The 22,840-nt window shown below is 52.0% G+C and overlaps 1 protein-coding gene and 2 long non-coding RNA genes across 6 annotated transcripts in view; 2 read left to right on the top strand and 1 right to left on the bottom strand.

Moving 5' to 3' along the window:
• SLX4 (SLX4 structure-specific endonuclease subunit) overlaps nt 1–22,840 on the bottom strand; it is a 30,499-nt gene that overhangs the window by 1,887 nt on the left and 5,772 nt on the right. For all 3 annotated transcript variants that reach the window (XM_017504481.2, XM_017504480.2, XM_037729906.1), the window contains exons 4-14: nt 18,902–19,091; nt 17,757–17,969; nt 14,643–14,845; nt 14,212–14,528; nt 13,293–13,533; nt 12,747–12,835; nt 11,590–11,736; nt 10,153–10,319; nt 6,031–8,318; nt 1,366–1,468; nt 10–423 (exon numbers count right to left, since the gene is read on the bottom strand). In XM_017504481.2, the coding sequence (XP_017359970.1) occupies nt 10–423; nt 1,366–1,468; nt 6,031–8,318; nt 10,153–10,319; nt 11,590–11,736; nt 12,747–12,835; nt 13,293–13,533; nt 14,212–14,528; nt 14,643–14,845; nt 17,757–17,969; nt 18,902–19,091 (4,372 nt within the window). The remainder of the gene's footprint in view (nt 1–9; nt 424–1,365; nt 1,469–6,030; nt 8,319–10,152; nt 10,320–11,589; nt 11,737–12,746; nt 12,836–13,292; nt 13,534–14,211; nt 14,529–14,642; nt 14,846–17,756; nt 17,970–18,901; nt 19,092–22,840) is intronic.
• LOC108286572 lies at nt 334–7,295 on the top strand. Its single transcript, XR_001817975.2, has 3 exons — nt 334–575; nt 5,648–5,821; nt 7,166–7,295. It is a non-coding gene; the product is annotated as an uncharacterized LOC108286572 (long non-coding RNA).
• LOC108286573 lies at nt 8,245–20,109 on the top strand. 2 transcript variants are annotated; one of them, XR_005196321.1, is made up of 3 exons: nt 8,245–8,361; nt 18,991–19,233; nt 20,079–20,109. It is a non-coding gene; the product is annotated as an uncharacterized LOC108286573 (long non-coding RNA). The 2 variants fall into 2 exon arrangements; XR_001817976.2 differs by lacking the exon at nt 8,245–8,361 and adding an exon at nt 17,800–17,885.

Genomic DNA, 22,840 nt, shown 5'->3' with positions numbered 1-22,840 from the left:
TCCGGTTACCTCTGTGAGCTCAACGAGCTGTCACTGCCATCCACAGAGGTGGCCACAGATTCCTGGGAGGCTGGGAGCTGGGCGTCATCGTCAAGGCCTGGAGGTGCCTCTTTGACGGGTGACCTGCTCAGGGGTGTGATGCTTTCAGGATGCTTCTTTTGATGTCGGGGGCCCTTGGTCTTAGCAGGTCCCTTGGGCCTATGGGCCTCAGGTCCTGTGGTGGCCACCTGCTGTGCATGGACTGCTGCCCTTGAAGGCTTGCAGGTCTGGGAGGCGAGGGTCTGGCAGTGAGGTGCCTGCAGCAGCACCTGTGAGGACTGGCTCTCGTCCTCGGAGTCTGAGTCCAGGGTCTGGTGCGTGTACTGGAATATCTCCTTCAGCTTCAGAACCATCTGGCGTTTAGGCAGAGGGCGGACTCCAAACCTGACGGAGAGACAGGTGGACTTCAGGTCCCACCCACAGGGCTGGCCCACGCTCCACACTGTTCTCCATCATAGCAAAGAATGATGCCCAATGCATTCAGCGAATGGCTTGTGTGACAAACCATAGATGCCTGACTTCTGTGAGCATCCGAGGTTAGTGTCTCCAACTAAGCTTACTCTGATGATTCCAAATGAAACATGCCAGCCGGGTACAGTGGCTCATGCCTACAATCCCAGCAGTTTGTGAAGCCAAGGCAGGAGGATCACTTGAGTCCAGGAGTTCAAGGCCAGTCTGGGCAACATAGCAAGACCCTGTCTCTACAAAAACTACAAAAATTAGCCAGGCATGGTGGTGTCGCCTGTAGTCACAGCTATTAGGAGGCTGAGGTAGAAGGATCACTTAAGCTCAGGAGGTTGTGGCTACAGTGAGCCAAGATCACGTACTCCAGTGTGGGCAACAGAGTGAGACTCTGTCTCCCAAAATAAAATGAAAAATAGACAAAAGATACATTGCTCCCAGCTCTGAGGGATGGTGGCAGCAGCAGCCTCCCTGGGTGCCTGAGTGGAAGAGCACCGTCATGTGGATGTGAGAGTTCAATGTTCTTTTAAAAAAATCAGGCTGCCTCACTCAGGCTGCTCTAGCTAGGGGCTGCTTCTATCCACAAGGAACATGGGGACCTGCTGCCCATGGGTGACATGCCGGAGTCTGTGTGTTGGCTCCCTGGGAAGGGTGCAGAGAGGACTGGGCGGCTCACCTCAGCACCCAGCAGTCACGCCTGCTCCCCAGGAGCAGACTGCAGACCCTTCCTCCCAAGCCCAGTCCAGCTGCATCCACCAGACCCCAAGGGACGATGCGGGGGACCCTTCCACCCGCAAGCCTGTGAAACCTGGTTACTCGTGGGAGGGAAAAGCCCACTGTGGGCAAGCTTGGAAGACCACCAACCTATCCAGTTCCTTCTTCAGCACCGGGGTCTCCATAATGGAATACTGTGGCATTGGAGTGATGGGCACTTTGGGGGGCAAATTCTTCTTCCGATTAGCACCTTCTGGGTAAAAGAAAAAAAGCACACGTTTTAGCATGAGGGACACGGATTTCCCACGTGTGATCCCAGTAGCGTCACCAAGAGGAATACTGCACTTGAAGATAACTCAAGCATCACTTTTGCTCCATGAAAGCAACAACGGCCACCCCTTCCCTGTCTGGAGCCGCGCTTCCCGTTGACAGCACTGGGGACACGCACTGAGGGCCACACCTTGTATAACACAGATGCCGGCTGAACAGGGCTCCTGGGGCTACTCAACCCAACAGCACAGCACGTGACTATATCTTACACATTTAAACTTAAAAATGTCTGACTCACAGTGACAACTTGAGACAATGGGCCACACTGATACTCTTCAAACAGGCTTGGCTGGGTGCAGTGGTTCAGAACGCCTGTAATCCTAGCACTTTGGGAGCCCGAGGCGGGCAGATCATGAGGTCAGGAGTTCCAGACCAGCCTGGCCAAGATGGTGGAACCCTGTTTCTAGTGAAAATAGAAAAATTAACCGGGCGTGGTGGCCTGTACCTATAATCTCAGCTACTTGGGAGGCTGAGGTTGCAGTGAGCTGAGATTGCACCACTGCACTCCAGCCTGGGCAACAGAGCAAGACTCCATCTCAAAAAAAAGAACAAAGAAAGAAAAAAAAAAACCAGGCTTAGATATCAGTTTTGTTTTTTAAAAATAATTCATCAATTAAAAAAACCCAGTTATTTACAATGTAATAATGAAACAGCAACAACAACAAAAACACCCAGTTAAAAAAATGGGCAAAGAATGTGAACATAACATTTCTCCAAAGAAAATGTACAGAATGGCCAATAACCACATAAAAAGCTGCCCAACATCATTAGTCATCAGGGAAATTCAAGTCAAAACCACAACGAGATACCACTGCACGCCCGCTAGGACGGCCATAGCAAAAACACAGAGCGCTTGGGCAACATGGCAAAACCCCATCTCTACAAAAAAAAAAAATACAAAAACAGCTGGGTGTGGTGGCCCAAGCCCGTAGTTCCAGCTACTTGGGAGGCTGAGGTGGGAAGATCACCTCAGCCAGGAAGGTTGAGGCTGCAGTAAGCTGTGAACACACCACTGCACTCCAGCCTGGGCAGTGGAGCAAGACCTTGTCTCAAAACAAACACAACTACAACAACAAAAAAGAATAACAAGTGTTGGTAGAGATATAAAACGGTGCAGTCACTTTGGGAAATAAGTCTAGGAGTTCCTCAAAAAGCTACACACAGTTGCCATATGACCCAGCAATTCCACTGGTAAGTATAGAACGAAGAAGAATGAAAACTTACGTCTACACAAAAACTTGCATGTGAATGTCCCTAAGTAGCATTATTGGCAACCAAAAAGTAAAAACAACCCACATGTTCATAATGGATGAATGGATAAGCAAAACTGGCATGCCATTAGTGGGGTATTAGTAAGACATAGAAAGGAATGTATGCCCAAAGCCAGGGCAACATAATAAGACCCCATCTTTACAAAAAAAAAAAAAAAAAAAATCCAGGCATGGTGATACCTGCCTGTAGTCCCAGCTACTCAGGAGGTTGAGGTGGGAGGATCACTTGAGCCTTGGAGGTTGAGGCTGCAGTGAGTTGTGATTCTGCCACTGCACTCCAGGCTGGGTAACAGAGCAAGAACGTTGACTCAAAAACTGGCATTGGCTCAGGCCTGTAATCCCATCAATTTGGGAGACCGAGGTGGGTGGATCACTTGAGGTCAGGAGTTTGAGATCAGCCTGGTCAACATGATGAAACCTTGTCTCTTCAAATACAAAACAAATTACAGGTGGCAGGTGCCTGTAATCCCACCTACTCAGGAGGCTGAGGCGGGAGAACTGCTTGAACCAGGAGGGTGGAGGTTGCAATGAGGCAAGATTGCGCCACTGCACTCTAGCTTGGGCAACAGAGCAAGACTGTCTTAAAAAACTAAAACCAAAACCAAAACAGAATAAAAAGGAATAAAGTACTGATCCATGCTACATGTATGAATCTTGAAAACTGTATGCTAACTGAAAGAAGCCAGACACAAAGGGCCACATAATTGGTAATATATGGCTCAGTTTATATGACATGTCCAGGATAAGCAAATCTATATAGACAGAAAGTAGATTCTTGGTTGCCAGGCCTGGGGGAAGGCGAAGGGGAGAGACCGCTCATGGGTTTGGGATTTATTGTTGAGATGATGAGAATGTTCTGGAATTAGAGTGGTGGCAATGGTATAACTGTGAATGGACTAACAACCACTGAACTGTCCATTTTAAAAGGGTAGTTTTTTCTTTTTCTTTTGAGATGGCGTCTCGCTGTGTCACTCAGACTGGAGTGTGTGCAGTGGTATAGTCTGGGCTCACTGCAACCTCTGCCTCCCCAGTTCAAGCAATTCTCCTGCCTTAGCTTCCTGAGTAGCTGGGACTAAAGGCACATGCTACCACGCCCGGCTAATTTTTTATAATTTTAGCAGAGACAGGGTTTCACCGTGTTAGCCAGCATGATCTCGAACTCCTGACTTTGTGATCCGCCCACCTCGGCCTCCCAAAGTGCTGGGATTACTAGCGTGAGCCACTGCACCTGCCTCAAAAGGGTAGATTTTATGGTGTGTGAATTATATCTAAATAAAGCTATTACTTTAAAAAATAATAGGCGACGCGAGGTGGCTGATGCCTGTAATCCCAGCACTTTGGGAGGCCGAGGCGGGTGGATCACCTGAGGTCAGGAGCTGAAGACCAGCCTGACCAACATGGTGAAACCCCGTCTCTACTAAAAATAAAAACTTAGCTGGGCATGGTGGCCGGTGCCTGTAGTCTCAGCTACTTGAGAGACTGAGGCAGGAGAATCTCTTGAACCCACAGGTGGAGGTTGCACTCCAGCCGGGTGACACATGAGGAACAGAGGGACTTTGGGTTCTCCTCTCTTTTATGACCATTTTATCATCATGGAGCCCTTTGAGTGCAAATGTCTCCTGAGAGAGGCAGATTCTTCCTGTGGCCACAGCAACATCCTAAGGCCCACCTCAGATCTGCTCTCCAGCCTCCAGCTGTTCTCACAGCACTCCCTGGGAACTGGTTAGAAATGCAAATTACTGGTCACCCTTTGGGGCAGGCTGGGCCAGGTGTGCTATAAGAAGCTATCCAAAAAAAAAAAAAAAAAAAAAAGAAGCTATCCAGGTGCTTCTGAAGCCCGAGGGCGGGGGCACACTGTCAGTGGCCTCATTAGTCTGGATTTCCAGTAGCAGCACCGAGGGGAGGGGCTGACACCTGGGGCTCTGACTCTCCCCCGGGACTGAAATGAGCAGGAAGGTGGCATCCCTGCACCTGGGGGGACCAGAAAGAATGGGCCTCACAGCCTTTCACACTTGCCCCACCTGTTTCTTTTCTCAATTGAGGTGAAAGTCACATAAATTGTAAAGGGAACAATTCAGTGGCAGTAAGTATTCACAGTATTGTGCAACCATCACCTCTATTTCCAAAACATTTTCAGCACCCCAAAAGGAAACCCTGTACCCCATAAGCTATCATTGCCCCTCCCTCCAACCCAGGGCAACGACTAACCTGCATTCTGTCTCTCTGGATTTGCCTATTGTAAACATTTCCTATCCGTGAACGCAGACAGTACATGACCTTCGATGTCTGGCTTCTCTCACCTGGCAGCGTGTTTCCCGGGGGTGTCCACGCTGTGGCGTGTGTCAGTGCCTCACTCCTTTGTGGCTGACCCCTTTTCCGTTTTTTTTTTTTTTTTTTTTTTGAGACGGAGTTTCGCTCTTGTTACCCAGGCTGGAGTGCAATGGCGCGATCTCGGCTCACCACAACCTCCACCTCCTGGGTTCAGGCAATTCTCCTGCCTCAGCCTCCTGAGTAGCTGGGATTACAGGCATGTGCCACCATGCCCAGCTAATTTTTTGTATTTTTAGTAGAGACGGGGTTTCACCATGTTGACCAGGATGGTCTCGATCTCTTGACCTCGTGATCCACCCGCCTCAGCCTCCCAAAGTGCTGGGATTACAGGCTTGGGTCACCGCGCCCGGCCACTGTTCCGTTTTCTAGATGGACCACATTTGGTTTCCCTATTCACCTGCCGATGGGCATTTGGGTTGCTTCCACCTTTTGGCGACTGAATAGTGCTGCTATGAACATGCGTGTCTGAGTCCCTGTTTTTAATTCTTTTGGATACACAGGCAAAAGTGGAATTGCTGGGTCCTGCAGCCATTCTACAGTTAACATTTTAAAGAACCACCCTGGCCCAATCTTAAGGCACGCCAATACTTGTTGAATGAGTCTCGGCCTTTGGAGGTGCTGGCTCCGTGTTCTGGAGAGGGGTCCACAGACGTGGATTTTTAACACATGCCCAGGTAAGCACTAGTTCCAGGCAAGTTTGGGAAACCCTGACTTACTGGCTTAGTAGGTGGAGGGGAGTCTGGAAGGCTGCAGAAATGTCGTGCCTCAGGTCAGTAGGCATTCAGCACCACCTGCCCCTGGGTCGCATGACCGATCTCCACACCCACTTAGCGTGAAAGAGTCAGAAAGACAGTCCCCCTCCCCAGCTCTCCCAGCTACTTACTGGGCGTCTCTAACACTTTAGGCTTCTGAGCTCCACTGGTGCTTAGCGTCTGGGTGGGAGGAGGGGTCTCTGGAGGCCTCTGCTCTTCCCAGTCCCAATCATCCCACAGAGCCGAATTCAGAGCATTCAGCCTGCTGTTCCCCAGGGAGCCCACACCCGAGGACTTCTCTTGCGATTTCCGATGGGCAGTGCAGCTTCCTCGGATGGGAGTGGTATCCAGGAGTCCCGGGGAGCAGCAGTCACAGCTGTCCGCGGCCTCCTTCAACCTGAGGCTGGGGCTGCTGGTGCTCAGGGGGCCGGTCCGCTCCAGGTTCCAGTGGTCAATGGGAATTGGCGAGAGGGGCTCCATGTGCCAGCAGCCATTGTCAATTGGAACTGGGGGGTCACTGTGCAGTGGGGGGCTGCTGTTGGCCTGATGGGAGGCCACCTCCTGCTCATCGTCACTGTCCCCGAGTTCCACGACTTCAGTCACTGTAGTCTGATTCAGAAAGCTTGGCCCAGGTGGCGAGTGTTTCAAGAACCGCCTGCTGAAGTGGGTGTGGCCCCCTGAGATGGGACATGGAGCCAGCGGAGAGGAGTGCAGGTGGCCCTCGGGGTAGGGGCAGGAAGGACTTCTGTGGCCTTGCCTTCTGCCGTCGGAAGTTCCTGGAGAGACAGGAGTGCAGCATGAGGACGGTGTCTGGGGCCTGATGACCGAAAGCTTCTGAGCGGCTTCGTTCCCTTCCCTGTTTCCTACTGAGGGCCTGGGCATGTGCTGAGTCACCGCCTCCACGGCCGGCCCACTCCTGAGGCTGCTGATTTGGGTCTGGGAAGAACAGTCTCGGCTTCTGCCTGCCAGCGGGGTGGCGGGCACCAGCCATGAGGTGTCTGTGGTGCTGCCCTCTTTGGGGCTGCTCTCACGGTCACAGGACAGCCAGGGAGCCCCTGTGCTGCCCCAAGAGCCCCGATTCTCTGGCAGCTCTGCCTTGTCCTCCTGCTGCAGTGAGGCTTCCCTTCCCGGTGGGCTCTGGGAAGGTTCCTGATCCGCATCAACGTCAATGATGGAGAACAGCTCACAGGATCTAGGGCTAATTTCTAGAGCTTTCTTTTCTTCCAGGGGATCACTAAAAACGGACTTCTTTTTGGATTTTTCCAGCTCCAGCTCTTCATCTGAGTCCAGTAAGAGGATGACCTCATCATCTTTGTTCAGTTTGGATGAAGATTTCTGAGATCTGGGACTTGAATTTGACTGGGTTAGGTCAATTGACAGAGATTTTTCTGGGGACATCACGACTCCCTTATCTCTGCACTCCAGCATGGACAGACACTCTTTGCCTTTCTGGCCTGGCTCGTTAGACAGCGTGAGGACACTCCTCTCCCTTTTCTGCTTTGATGGCACAGCTGGAGACAGCGAGGTTGGGGACCCCACCTGGGATGTTCTGCTGCGGGACCGGGGAGTCGACAGGGCTGACCCGCTTGTACGATGAGGGTGGTGAGACTGGCAGGGACTCCCGCCCTGGGGAGGCCCGAGTAGGAAGCAGCACGGGTGCGGTGGAGACGCCTGCCAGGGAGCCAGGCGATGAGAAACCTCCAGCCCCCTTTCCCTGACAGTGCCACCCTGTTCCTCGGGCTCACTGGTTATTTGTGACGGCTCTGAGAACGCTCCCTGAGTTGAAGAGAAGAGCTGTTCGTAATCCCTGGCATCATCTGAACGTGGAAGGGAGCTTTCTTTTCTCTCTGCCTGGCAGCCCCCGGAAGGGCTGGAGCAGCTGGAATGGCCAAGCGCCTCATTCGGCGCCTCCTGCTCAGGGGCCTCCAGTCCCAGTGTCCCTGAGCACTGGCCCTGGGGCAGTGAGTGGGTGGACTGTCCCACCTTCTTCCAGGTGGTGGCGGCCTCATTTCCCAGCCCCGATGGCTCCACCTCCTCTACCTTGTCCTGCTGTTCCTGCATCTGGACACTTGCAAGGAGCTGCCCAGAGCCCGGACTGTCCCCCACCAGCCAGTCAGTGTCCTCGCCAGTACCCGATGCTCCTACTTCCTGGAGCAGCTTTCGCTGAGTAGCTGCAAATTCATAAATTTCTTCCATTTCTTCTTCATTCACTTTTTCTTGATCTTCTTCATGGCCCTTAGATTTCAACAAAGTCTCCACTTCCTCCTCTTCATCTGCCCACATTGACCTCAAGAGTTCCTGGAAATTCTCCGCCCTGCTTTGGCAATTCTCGGCTTCCTTCTCCTCCCATGGTTTGCCCTCCGAATCTGTGGCAGCGGGCACCTGTTCACACAGCTGAACAAGCTCGCTCACGCCAAACCTGCAACACAAAACACCGGGAGTCATCGCCACTCTGCATGGAGGTAGGCTCCGGGCATCCCCGGGGGGTGGGGGACCAGAGCAAGAGTCTTCACCAGGAGGAATGACCGTGACCCATGCCCTGCTCCCTCTGAAGGCGGCGCCCACACTCCTGCCCAGAAACAGCCAGGCCACTTACTTCCAGACACCAGAGACTCAAGACACTTAGACTACAGCTAACTACAGCTTGCTAACTACAGCTGCAGACATAAAGGGGTGTGTTGGGCTGAGTGTGAGGTAACAGGGATTGGCAAGGCTGCAAAACTGGGGAGTCTGTGCTGCCTCAGAGGCCCCCAAGACACAGCGTCAGGGCCAGGGATGGTGGCTCATGCCTGAAATCCCAGCACTCTGAGAGCCAAGATAGCAGGCTCGCTCAAGGCTGGAAGTTTGAGATCAGCCTGGACAACACAGAAAGTCTCCATCTCTACAAAAAAATATAGAAATTAGCCTAGGAGTTCAAGGCTGTATTGAGCTGTGATCATGCCACTGCAATCCAGCCTGGGCAACAGCAAGGGACCCTGTCTCTAAAAAGATAAAAAAGCCCAGCACAGTGGCTCATGCCCATAATCCCAGCACTTTGGGAGGCTGAGGCAGGAGGATTGCTTGAGGCTAAGAGTTCAAGAAGAGCCTGAGCAACGTAGTGACACCCTTCTCTCCAAAAAATAAAAAATGAATGAAAAGACATGGCATCAGACACAATCCACAGCAGACACAGTCTGTTGGGTCGGACCAGGCCAGTTGGCCAGCCAGCCACCTGTTTGAAGGCTCTGTGGCCTAATCAGTTCATTTGAAACCCGAGCCTGAGCCATTCCTTTTCCTAAGGAAGCAGCAGAGGGAGGATGCAGCTTTGGATGAGCAAGGCTTCATCAGTGGCAGAGGCCCTGTCCAGAGGTACAACACTTGTCCCTGCTGAGCTGCTGCCTCTCTCCTAAGATGCTGGTTGGACAAGCCAGGGGAACCGTGGCGTACCAAGATACAGCCTAAGCATTCTCTCCACGCCTGTTTTCTGGGACTCTGGAAAGGACCCATTTGTTCAGGTCACTGTAGCCAAGGGTCATTCCCTTCTTCTTTTTTTTTTTTTTGATACAGTATAGTGGAGTTTAGTGGCCCGATTCAGCTCACTGTAGCCTCTACCTCCCAGGTTCCAGCAGCTCTCCTGCTTCAGTCTCCTGAGTATCTGGGATTACAGGCACATGCCACCAGGCCCAGCTAATTTTTTTTTGTATTTTCAGTAGAGACGGGGTTTCACCATTTTGGCCAGGCTGGTCTCGAACTCCTGACCTCAGGTAATCTGCCCGCCTCGGCCTCCCAAAGTGCTGAGATTACGGGCGTGAGCCACTGCGCCTGCCCCATTCTCTTCTTATCACACCCAGGGGACTAAAAACCACAGGGCTTGGCAGGGCGTGGTAGCTCAAGCCTGTAATCCCAGCACTTTGGGAGGCCGAGGCAGGCGGATCACAAGGTTAAGAGATCGAGACCATCCTGACCGACGGTGAAACCCTGTCTTTATAAAAAACAAAAACAAAAATCCCCACAGGGCTTGATAGTCCTCCCCATCCAGTGCTCGGCACCCCTGCCAATGTCTGTTCTGGCCTGACTTTCACCTAATACACCCTGTTCCACTGGTGTATCGCTGGGTGTATCCACTGGGTCATCGCTGGTCATGCACTTGGGATTAAAAGGTATAAACGGGACTCTTAGTTCGCTCAGCCTCAGCCCAGACCCCTCTGCAGCACAACCCTCCCCTGAGCTGTCAACCTGCCAGTTAATTTCAAAGGCTGGGGAGTAATCCAGACCTGTGTGCCAGGGAGCTCAGCTCTGAGCTCAGGCCAGGAGGAAGGTCAGTGTCCGCAGTGTAGAGATAGTGCAGGAATGTGCGGGCGGCCTCAGTGCTCACGTCACCCAGCAGGACACGCTGGGTCAGAACTCCATCCTCTACAGCAGAGAAGCCTTCGTTGTTCACCTGAAGGTGAAATGCAACACAGAGGGTTTACTGGTCAGACAGTTGTAACTTGGAGCAAAGCAGACAGTCTCGGGTGTCCTGCAAGTCACTAGTCTTTTTATTTTTCTTTTTAGAGAATTTCCAGGAGTGGCTCCTCCTGTTGTCCAGGCTGAAGTGCAGTAGTGTGATTATAGCTTACTGTAGCCTTCAACTTCTAAGCTAATTTTTATTTTTATTTTGAGCTGGAGACTCACTCTGTCGCCCAGGCTGGAGTGCAGTGGCAAAATCTCGGCTCACTGCAGCTTCCGCCTCCCAGGTTCAAGCGATTATCCTGCCTCAGCCTCCTGAGTAGCTGGGATTGCAGGTGCATAGCACCACGCCTGGCTAGCTTTTTGTATTTTTAGTAGAGACAGGGTTTCACCATGTTGGCCAAGCTGGTCTCAGACTCCTGACCTCAGGTGGTCCGCCCTCCTCAGCGTCTCAAAGTGCTGGACTTACTGGTGTGAGCCACCGCACCGGGCCCCTAGGCTAATTTTTAATTTTTTTTGTAGAGATGCGCTCTATGTTGCTCAGACTGGTCTTGAACTCCTGGCCTCAAGCAACCCTCCCACCTTAGTTTCCCAAAGTACAGGGATTTAAGGCATGAGCCGCCGTGCCCGGTCCCTAGTCTTATAAGCAGCTGCATGCCCCAGATACAGTGTTAGCCAGTGCTGATGCATATTTTTGGCCAATAATTTTACAGGTGAGGCTTCACACTTCTCTGTTATCAAATCGTATTGAGAATAGACATGCTAGCACCCAGTTAGATTCCTCCTGATAGACACATCTGGGCCCTAGAACTTTGACAGACTGAGAATAGCTCCCTGAGTTCCTGCTGACACTCAAGTCAAATGCTTTCAAGTCTGAAAACAAAAGGTTCACCAGCACCTCAACTCTGAAGAGATCAATTGTGAGCCTTTGTAATTATGCAAATAGAGAAAAGAGAAAACAATTCTAGGAAAAAATGAACTTTCATTCAACAGAATGAAAAAGCTGATGTTTCCCAATTCTGAGGCCACCCCCTCACACCCACTCCTAACCTCAAGCATAGGTCTTTATCTTCTCCACTGTTAGAGAAAGGGGGTGGGGGGGAGGGAGAGAGTGAGAACATGGTGAGGGGGCAGGAAGTGAGGGAGACAGGGATGGGGGGGCGGAGGCAGGGAAAGAAGAGCACCTGAGGCAAGGGGAGAGCCTAGTCAGAGACAGGTGGAGGGGGAGTGCGTCGGGAGAAAAGGAGGGCATGTGTACTTACATACTGGATGAGGAGCGGGCATCGGGCATAAAGCACGAACTTGTGGGCGTAAAGCACCTCCCCGCTGTCTGTCTGGAACTGGACGTCACTCAGGTGTGGGTTATTGACCATGGCGCCAAAGTCAGAAACCAGCAGCCCAAGGGAGAGCTGGAGTGGCAGGAGAGGAAGCGCCGTCACCTCGCCTACCTCTGCTCCTCTCCCTGGGCAGTGGGAAGCTCCCCGCAAGGAAGTGGCACTAGGGTGGGCCTCAAGTCGGAACCTGTGCTCTCCCTTCCTCTCCAAAATGGTTCCCACAATGGGCTCCACCTCTGAGTGTCCCTAAAGCTGTGAGCGGCACAGAAGAGCAAAGCACTACATTGCTCCTCTGACTCTATTCCAGGGGGTTCCCTGGCACCTGTGGAGAGGCCAGACGTGGGGCTAGATGTAAACCCGCAGCACTGGCAGCTCCTGCGCTGCATGGGCCAGGCCGCAGGGTACCTGGGCTCCGAGGAGGTGTATCCATGCCCTGTGATGGACTAGCACCCTGAGTCCAAGCAGCTTGGGGACCTGGCCAAGAGGACAGCCGGGTTCTGTGGTGGTGTCCCCAGGCTGGCCCTTGGCTTGAAGTGCTTGGTTGACACTGACATGCAAATGAGAGGAGGTCCACTCTAGGGACAAGCCAGCTCCCACCCCGGGTCCTCCCCACACAGCACCCTGACAGGGAGGCCAGGCCTGACTGTTCCGCTGTGGTCTGGAGCCCGGCCCAGGACCTGCACAAAGGGGAGGGACAGCAAGCCCTCAGTGAGCTCGCAGCTACCGGGGAACAAGCAGAGCATGCCTGGATGGGGTAGCCGCACTGAGACACTGTGGTCCCACACACCTGGGACTCCAGACAGAGCAGGCTCTGGGGGCCCAACCCTGAGGTGCCCCACGGAGTCACAGACAGAAATGGCAGAAGTCTCATGGCAGAGGCCTTAGAGGAACACCAGGGCAGCTGTGGGCCTGTGACTCTGCTCACAGCTGTCAGGATGTGGCAGCCTTCTGGAAAGCATAGACCTTTTTGAGAGGCCATTGCACTTGCGTTGGGGTCTAGAGGCCAGTGGTGAGCTGACCCCACCACACACGTGGCAAGCGGGAGTGGCCGGGACCACAGAGCTCGGGCCAGAGCCAGTCCTTACCGAGGCACAGCCGCCCCTGTCCAGCTGCTTGTCCTGTGATGGCACCACAAACCCAGTCAGAGGAAGGCTGCTGGGCACCATGTCCAACCCTGAGCGGAGGATTTGCAGGTTAAAGGAACGTCATGGCCCAGCCACGTCCACCACCAAGACAGTGTTGACCACAGGCTGAGCCGGCCCCTGCAATGCCTCAGGAGGCGCTTGCTACCTGAGGACGCCTTCATGCAAAGCAAGCCCGCATGCCCCGTTTCACCACCACCCCACCAGGGAGGTAAGAGAACGGCAAAACGGACACAGTTCACCCAGAGGATTCCCTCGCTGTGGCAGACAGCTCTGTCTTTGGTTAAAGTGGAAGGGAAATCATGATGGAGTTGTCTACACCACATTCACCTTTGAGAAAAATGTAAAGTGCCCAGAGGCTGTGTGTTCTCCTAGCAGGTCAGAGCTGCTCTTGCAGCAGTGCAAGAGCCAGTCCATGCCAGCCTCAGCCATGGAGAGGGGAGTCCCAGGAGGGCAGGGCCAGCCCCAGAGTCCCACCCAGCATCTCACCTGTGGCCCCTTCTGAGCCAGCCAGGCCCCCACTGCCGGGCCACTGGCTGGCACTGAACCCCTCCCTTGCCAGGTCCATGAGGTCCTGCAGGGCCTGATGCTCCCTCTGGCTGGCCGAAGGTGACAGCTCCCTGGAGTCACAGCCTGCAGGCGGGGTGCTATGGAGAGCAGGTGACCTTCGCGTGCCCGGCTCTGACTGCTCAGGTGGCACCAGTGGCAGCACGGCTTCCTGCGTGAGGCCCTGAAAGAGGCCGGTAAGCAGAGTAACCATGTGGCCACTGTCACATGCACTGCAGAAGCCGTCACATGTGGTATGCGTGGATGAACTTAAAACTACAGAGCAGGACACTGGCTGTGGGGACAGAGGGTCCCCGGAGCTTCAGCCACAGCCCAAAGCAGCCCTGGGATGCTATTCTCTAGCCCTCATGTCAGCAGGTTCCTCCTCTTGTCATGGCCAAGGCCAGGCCTATGGCATCTGAATCTGCTCAAAGGCTTGTCAGAGGCCAGTGGGGTCCAGGCCTGCCACCCTCCTGAAGTCCTCTAAGTGGCCTCAGGCAGGTATGTACTGACTCCAGGGCCAGCTGTTGCAGGGCTGTCTGGAGTGTGTGTTTGGAATGCATATTCCCAGGCTCTGTCTCAGGCAGTCTGCCAGCCGCCCCAGGACTCTGCATTTTTAACAACTCCAGGAGCACGGTCCGTGGTGGAAACCAAGGGTCCTCCCTGATCCTACCAGCAGGGCCATGTAGTTGCTGCACAGAGAAGAGAGCTGCAGCCACTAAATGCCCCTCTGGCTCCCTCCCGCCTCTGCCTTTCTTTCCTGGACTTTCCATCACCTGGCTGTGGATCCCCAGTATAGCAGTTCTGGGACTGCTGGCCTCCCCCAAAAGCCTGTGGCATATGCCTGAGGAGAGGGGCTCACCTGGGCAGGCCGCTGGGGCACGATGGGAGGGACCAGGCTGGCTGTGTAGAAGGCCTCCACAGCCCAGGCCCCGGTCAGTGCGCTGCCCTCCCACAGAAAGCTCTGCTTGCCTTCAGGTGGAGGGAGACACCATCCTGCCTTTTCCCGCCATTTCTTTAAAATCCTGCTGGTGGGAAGTGGTGGCGTGCTGGACAATTCCACTTCCTCAGAGAGGAGTAAGTCCACACGGTCCTCTATCTGTCGGCCTGTGGTCTCGGAATCCTGGACTAACAACAGTGGAGGTGAACCTGGGGGTTTCTTCTTGCGACTCTTCTTCTCTAGAGAGAAACAAAAGTGACACCATCAACAGTGGAGTCAATCCACTCACCTGGGACCTGCTGGCGTTCTCTCCCAGGTGGGTGCTGGTGGGCTCTGTTCTTGGCCACACAAACCTGCTTCTGGTCTTATCCTCTCAGAAAAGGCACTTTCCAGCCTGAGAGCTGGCACAGCTGCACATGGCTCCATCTCTGACCGGGACAGAGCCATGGCCATCAGCAGGTCCTCAGATGGTGTCTCATCTATCTTCCGCCTCTTCCGTGGCTCCTTCTTGCTGATGGGTCCTCTCCGTTTCAGACCTCCACCATGATTGCTGAAGCTAGAAGACAGCCACAGAGAAAAGTTTTTGGGGCTAGAGGCATGTGCACCTCTGAGGCTGGTCACACTGGCCTGGCAAGGGCTGGGCTTGAGAGAAAAGGGATGGATGTGGATCCGCCAGGCAGATACATCCCCTGCTTCTACTGCCGCATGTGAGCTCAATCAATCCAGGCCAAAAGTTCAGCAGGGCCCAGGCACAGGAGAGCCTGGGTCTCTTCAGGTGCTGCTGCCCAGCGGGCTCATGGCAGATGTACAGAGCCATCTGCAGGACCTGCACATCCTCATGTAGCCCAGCCTGTCCAGTGGAGTCAACAGTGGATGGCTCTGAGCTGGCTCCCTGGATTCCCACCACCTTCACCCATCAGTACTTCCGATGCTCTTTACACAGTCCTGGCCACACCAGCAGAAAAGGATCCCTTCCTACAGGGGCTCCAGGGCAGTGCCTCTGCCCATGGCCAGAAGGAAGGGCTTCCCGGCTTAGGCTGCCAATGGTCGACATTATACCAGCCACCCCGGGACTCTGCGTTTTTAATAGGCAGCAGATTGTTTGGTTTGGAGGAAATGAGCAGAAGCATTTCCAGCTGGAGAGAACCTAGGCTGCCTCAAGCTGGGCAGGAAGGAGGAGGGCAGAGGCAACGTAGGAACATGGCACACTCCGAACCCACCTTCTCTGCACTGCAGTCATGCCTCTGGCTTTTGCAAAGGCTTATGCTCTCCACTGGGCCAGGGATGGCTCAAGTTCCCCTTCCAAGGAACCTAGATAAGCACAGCCTCCCAGAGGGAAAGGAGCTGCCTGGGCAGCTAGATCCCCCGCCTCTGTGAGGGGAACACAGACTCTGTCCCCCTCCTCACTCCCCAGCAGGCCAGGTTTGGGCGGGGGGGAGAATGCGAGGTGCTCTGGCCGGGGCGTGCGTTCTGATGACCATAGGCTTGGCATTTGGGGTTGGGGGTTTAAAGACCCCGTGAGGGCATCCACCTCCTGCAGGTTTCTACTCTAACGGCCTTCTACATGGACCCATATACATCTGGTTTCAGTACTTGGAGGTATTCTAAAAGCAGACATGGAGACATTATCTGAGGAGGTGGTTTTGGTGCAGTCCTGCCAAGAAAGAAATAATGGCTTAGATGATGTCTATTCTAAGGCCTCAAGGTATGCAACCCTGCCATGCTGGTGTGAAGGTACTAGATACAGATGAGCTCCCTGCCAAGAGAATCTCCCTCTGCCATCTGCCATCTCAGCCCTGGCCCAGCTCAGTGGCCCATGACCTGTGTGCAAAGCAGTGGGCGGGACAAACAGCCATCGCCTTTGGCCTTCTCTTTGCTCCTGACAGCTGTCCCAAACCTGGAGGAGTCAAAGGCCCAAGTTGCCTCTGTTCCTATGAACCTGGTGTCAGCTCTAGTGTCCTCAGTGGCAGGGCAGTATGGAGCAGGGCCAGCCCTCTAGCACCTGGGTGGCTGTGGTTTGCATGTTGAGGACTTGTTTCCTGGCTGTGAGCAGGGCCTCTCATTTTAACTTGTAAGCATTAATTCATGCAAGATTTTTTTAAAAAGGGTCCTATACTTCTGTTTCACCAACTTTGTTGTTGTTTTTGTTTGTTTATTAAGACAGGGTCTGGCTCTGTTGCCCAGGCTAGAGTCCAGTGGTGCAATCACAGCTCACTGCAACTTTGACCTCCCAGGCTCGAACGATCCTTCTGCCTCAGCCTCCCAAGTAGCTGGGACTACAGGTGAGCAGCACCACAACCAGCTAATTTTTTGATTTTTTTTTTGTAGTGATGGGTCTTGCTATGTTGCCCAGGCTGGTCTTGAACTCCTGGGCTCAAGTGATCCTTCTGCCCTGGGAAAGTATTCAGCTTACAGGCATAAGCTATCATGCATGGCCAATCACCAACTCTTTGAACTGTGCTGAATAATCTTACATTAACATTGTGCAAATTGGACTACACCGAGGTGGAAAGCGTGCAACAAGTATATAAACCATACACCAATGAAATGGATGCAGTAAAGTGACTACCAAATTCTTAGATGTCTTAGAGCAGCGGTCCCTAACCTTTTTGGTACCAGGAACTGATTTCATGGAAGACAGTTTTTCCATGGGACAGGAATGGGGGAAATGATTTCAGCATGAAAGTGTTCCGCCTTAGATCATCAGGCATTAGATTCTTAAAGGGAGAGCGCACCACTTATCTGACAGGAGGCGGAGCTCAGGCGGTAATGCTTGCCTGCTCACTGCTCACTTCCTGCTGTGTGGCCAGGTTCCCACAGGCCACAGACCAGTACTGACCCGGGGGGTAGGGGTCCCTGCACTAGAGGGTAACTACTGCAGGATCATGGGATTGGAAACTCAGGAAGGACCTTGAGTGAAATGGTGCAGTGATCATTTCTGCACACACCTAAATGGGCGAGTCCAGAGCCTTCCAGAACGCAGACTGTCCCCTCCTCAACCCCTTCTAGACTGTGCCAGATTTCCACCATAAGTGTTTCATTTGTAGAATCAGAGGGCTCAATTTTCCTCCAACACCATAAAAAGCTTTTTATTTTTTTCCTTTAGACAGGGTCTCACTCTGTCACCCAAGCTGGATTGCAGTGGCACAATCTTGGCTCACTGCAACCTCCACCTTCCAGGTTCACGTGATTCTCCTGCCTCAGCCTCCCAAGTAGCAGGGACTGCAGGCATGTGCCAGCACACCCAGCTAATTTTTGTATTTTTAGTAAAGACGGGGTTTCACTATGTTGGCCAGACTGGTGTCAAACTCCTGACCTCAGGTGATCCGCCTACCTCGGCCTCCCAAAGTGCTGGGATTACAGGCATGAGCCACTGTGCCCGACCCACAAAAAGCTTTTTTAAATAGAAAAAGCTCTGAGTGCACGCAGCATTACTTGGCTTGGTTTTCTTCCTTTTGTCAACTCACCTGGACACCGATGGGCTGCCGCTCCCCTCAGGCTGTGCTGTCTGCAGCCGCACAGCCTGCAGCAGGAGCTGGGGGCCCACCTCCATCTTCACGGCACACTGCTTCAAGTGACTGGTTCTGCTCTTTAAGGTGAGAAACTGTTTCCCACAAATTGGGCACTCAGGGATCTGAGGCGCAGAAGGTCTTAGTGCCTTTTCATCTTCATCCAAGCACCTGAAGGAAGACAGTATATACAGAAAAACTACCCTTCCCGGGAATGTGGATTGGAGCAAATGTGGGTCCAGGCTGACATGGACATGCTGTGGTCAAAGCAAATTCCCCAAAGCCAGTCCTCTCCACACTGCCTGACTGTCTCCCGGCAGTCAGCCCCGAGACACTACATTTAGGTATCTATTAACAAAGCTGGCCAAAGAAAGCAAGGAAAGATGAAATGCAGTTACGCAATGACTTAGAAATTCCACTCCTAAGTATAGACCCCAAATAACCGAAAACAGGTACTCAAATACATGAAACCCATGTTCACAGCAGCTCTAGTCACAATACCCAAAAGGTAGAAACGATCCAAACGTCCAGCAATGAATGAAAGAATAAACCACAGTCTTATTCCTCATCTAAGATTGGGAAGGAAACACAGTCTTATCCATACAATGAGATACCATTCAGCCATGACAAGGAATGAAGCCTGATCCATGCTATAACATGGATGAACCTCAGAAACAACATATGCAGTCAAAGAAGGCAGACACAAAAGGACAATTGTGTGATTTCAGAATCAGCAAATCCATCGAGATGGAAAGTTGATCAGTGGTTGTCAAGGGAGGGAGGGGCAGTAGGGAGTGGCTCCTAATGGGTGTGGAGATTCTTTTGGGAGCGATGAAAATAATCCAGAAGTGATTGTGGTATGCAACTATGTTGCACAACTGTGTGAATATCCCCAAAGCCACTGATTTGTTCAGTTTAAATGGGTAAACTATATGCTTTGTGAATTATATCTCAATAAAGTTGATTTTTAAAAGGGGATAGGTTGACAACACAGCTGAGGTGCTATCGTCATGGTAAGGTGTGGAGATCCCCACCCCAGCCCTGGGGCACCCAAGGATTCTGGTCACATACACAGGAGTGGTGACGGCCTGAGCTGCCCCCACCTGTTCACATGTTGCTCCCTTCGTGTCACATTCATGGCTGAGAGGTTCTTTTGACAGATCTGGCAGAAGAACAATCCCTTTTCCTCCAGGCTGTCATCATGTGCCGATGCTCTGACCCGTGCAAACTCCTGCTGCAGGGCCAAGGCCACCACAGCGTCGCTCCCTGGGGCAGGGAGCCCAGGCCCATCCCCTGCGGAGAAGCACCAAAGATCTGTGAGGACAAAGTCCAAAAACAAGCTCACCCTCAGACCTCTGCTCTGTCGGCTCTTGCAGACCATGGGGAGCAGATGAAGCACAAATAAACCAGAACGCAGCTCCACACTGCAGGCCAGGTGAGTTGGGCACTGTCCAGTGAGACTGTACACTAATCAACGCTCCTGGAACAGCTGTCTCCAACTTAAATATGCATATGCATTGCCTGGGAAGCCTGTCGACACTCAGGTTCAAATTCAGGGGGTCCAGGTACAGCCTGAGACTCTCTGCATTCCTAGCAGCCCCTAGGCTTGGCGATGCCGGCAAAGCAGGACCACTCTTTGAGTAGCAAGGACCTAAACTTCCCCACTTCTGCAGAAGTTGGCTACCTCAAGCTTTGAAGGTCCACAAGGCTTATACTCCATCAAAGCTAGATGTTCTTTGCGAAGCTCAACCTTTCCTGCTGACCTTTCACTGCCCATGAAAAAACCAGGGCAGGGTGAAATGCCTTAGGTGGTTAAAAGACAGCAGCATCTCTTACTTAGCATCTGACCAAAGAGTGGACTGATTCTGGTCGTGAGATGGCTCCCAAGGTGGCCCATCAGATATTGCTGGAGCAGACCCCTGTCACTCACAAGGGATATGCCCTGAATACCTAATAAATCCCCAAGTTCTTGATGGCTGTGGCCTACCAATGCCCGCCAGTGAAGCCAGCAAAATAGCACACCTTCATTTCGGTGTCCTGTTTTGTTTGGTTTTCTTTTCTTTTCTTTCTTTTTTGATATGGAATCTCACTCTAATGTCCAGGCTGGAGTGCACTGATGTGATCTCAGCTCACTACAACCTCCGCCTCCCGGGTCCAAGTGATTCTCCTGCCTCGGCCTCCCAAGTAGCTGGGATTACAGGTACCTGTCACCACACCTGGCTAATTTTTTTTTTCTTTTGGTGTTACTGTTTTGAGATGGAGTCTCACTCTGTCACCTAGGCTGGAATACAGTGGCGTGATCTCGGCTCACTGGAACCTCCACCTCCTGGGTTTAAGAGATTCTCCTGCCTCAGACTACCGAGTACCTGGGATTAGAGGTATGTGCCACCACACCCAGCTAATTCTTGTATTTTAGTAGAGAAGGGGTTTTGCCGTTTTGGCTAGGTTGGTCTCAAACTCCTGACCTCAGGTGATCTACCCACCTTGGCCTCCCAAAGTGCTGGGATTACAGGGGATTACAGGCGTGAGCCAGTGCATCTACCCTGGTTTGGTTTCTTAACGAAGAATGGTTTATCTCTTTCTGGGCACTTGCTGGGTGTGCTGTGAAGATATAGGGAGAACTGAGTCAAATGCTGGGCAGGGGCAGAGCTTACACACCAGCTGGGTGCCTCCTCTGCACTTCATATGTGCATCCAGGACCAGTGCCTCGGCAGGATATCACATCACTGCCTGCTGTGGCACCTGGGGCAGCCTGAGACTCCTCGGTGCTACTGTAGTGAAATCTGCAATGCAGTGCCAAGAGCCTGCATATTTATTAGCTCTAGGTCCACCAATAATGGTTTCTTCTTACTTCTTTTCCTTTTGTATATTTTCATCAAAGTTGATAATTCATATTGTTTCGGGGATGAAGAATGGGACCACCTGGCATTATTATGCTTCTGTGGCCACAGCAAGCACACAGCAGCTATGGGGCACTGTCATCGTACTGTCTTACCTAGAGCCAATGAGCCTCTAGACCACTCAGAGAGTAGGGCAACCCAACAGTTAGAGGAAGGGGTGAAATGATCCATAAAGAAAGAAATTCAAAGGAGGCTGAGGCAGGAGAATTGCCTGAACCCAGGAAGCGGAGGTTGCGATGAGCTGAGATCGCGCCATTGCACTCCAGCCTAGGTAACAAGAGTGAAACTCCGTCTCAGAAAAAAACAAACAAAAAAAAACAAACAAAAAAGAAATTCAGCAAGTGGGAAATTGTGTAATACAATTAGCCTACCCCCTTCTTTTTTTTTTTGAGACAGAGTCTTGTTTTGTCACCAGGCACCAGGCTGGAGTGCAGTGGCGCGATCTCTGGTCACTGCAACCTCTGCCTCCCGGGTTCAGGCAACGCTTTTGCCTCAGCCTCCCAAGTAGCTGAGACTACAGGCACATTCCACCACGCCCAGCTAAATTTTGTATTTTTTAGTAGAGACGGGGGTTCACCATGTTGCCCAGGATGGTCTCGATCTCTTGACCTCATGATCCGCCCACCTTGGCCTCCCAAAGTGCTGGCATTACAGGTGTGAGCCACCGTGCCCGGCTGCCTACCCTCTTCAAAAAGTCAATGTCATGGTCCCGGGCGTGGTGGCTCACACCTGTAATCTCAGCACTTTGGGAGGCTGAGGCAGGCAGATTGCCTGAGTTCAGTTGTACAAGACCAGCCTGGGCAACATGGCGAAACCCCATCTCTACTAACAATAAAAAAAAAATTAGCCAGGTGTGGTGGTGGGTGCCTGTAATCTCAGCTGCTCAGGAAGCCGACTGACGAGAATTGTTTGAACCTGGGAGGCAGAGGTTGCAGTGAACCGAGATCATGCCACATGCCACTGCACTCCAGCCTGGGGGACACAGCAAGCCTCCCTCCAAAAAAAAAAAAAAAAAAAATGTTGCTGGGAGTGGTGGCTCACACCTGTAATCCTAGCACTTTGGGAGGCTGAGGTGGGTGGATCACCTGAGGTCAGGAGTTCAAGACCAGCCTGGCCATCATGGTGAAACCCCACCTTTAAAAAAAAAAAAAAAAGAATAAAAATAAATAAATAATAAAGTCAGTGTCATGAAAAACAAAAGAAAACAGGGGGACTGTTTGAGAATCCAGACCTTAGGAGACTGCTGAGCTGCAGCAATATGTAGTATGTGAACTTACTGAATACATGTTCAGAAAAAAAAGAAAGCTGCTACAAAAAGTAATCTTTAGAGACAACTTGGGACATTTGAATTTGAACTGGATGCCAGGCACTATTATGGAATTAAGCGTGGTAATGCTATTGTGTGGTTACGCAGCAGATTCTAGGGGTGAAGGATCCCATTGTCTGTAACTTACCTTCAGATAATATGGAAGAAAAATATGCACATTTATAAAGACACTTAAAATAGCCAAATGTTAACAATTGTTAAATCTAGATTGACATATAGGGGATTAGGGGATTCACTGTAATTGTTTTTTTTTTTGAAACAGGGTTTCACTCTGTTGCCCAGGCTGAAGTCAAATGGTGCAATCACAGTTCACTGCAGCCTCAACTTCCTGGGCTCAGGCAATTCTCCCACCTCAGCTTCCCAAGTAGCTGGGACTACAACCATATACCATGATGCCCAGCTAATTAAAAAAATTTTTTTTGTAGAGATGCAGTCTCACTATGTTGTCCAGATTGGTTTTGAACTTGTGACCTCAAGCAATCCTGCTTTGGCCTCCCAAAGTGCTGGGATTACAGGCATGAGTCATCATGCCTGGCTTCATTGTAATTAAAAACAAAACAAAACAAACAAACAAACAAAAAAACCTTGGCTGGGCACAGTGGCTCATGCCTCTAATCTCAGCACTCTGGGAGGTTGAGGCAGGTGGATCACAAGGTCAAAAGACTAAGACCACCCTGGCCAACATGGTGAAACCCCAGTTCTACTAAAAATACAAAAATTAGCTGGGCATGGTGGCACACCTGTATTCCCAGTTACTCGGGAGGCTGAGGCGGGAGAATCACTTGAATCTGGGAGGTGGAGGTTGCAGTGAGCCA

The sequence above is a fragment of the Cebus imitator genome, unplaced genomic scaffold (assembly GCF_001604975.1).
Source record: "Cebus imitator isolate Cc_AM_T3 unplaced genomic scaffold, Cebus_imitator-1.0 Scaffold322, whole genome shotgun sequence".
NCBI classification, from domain to species: Eukaryota; Metazoa; Chordata; class Mammalia; order Primates; family Cebidae; genus Cebus; species Cebus imitator.
This window is presented reverse-complemented; position numbering and strand designations above follow the sequence as displayed.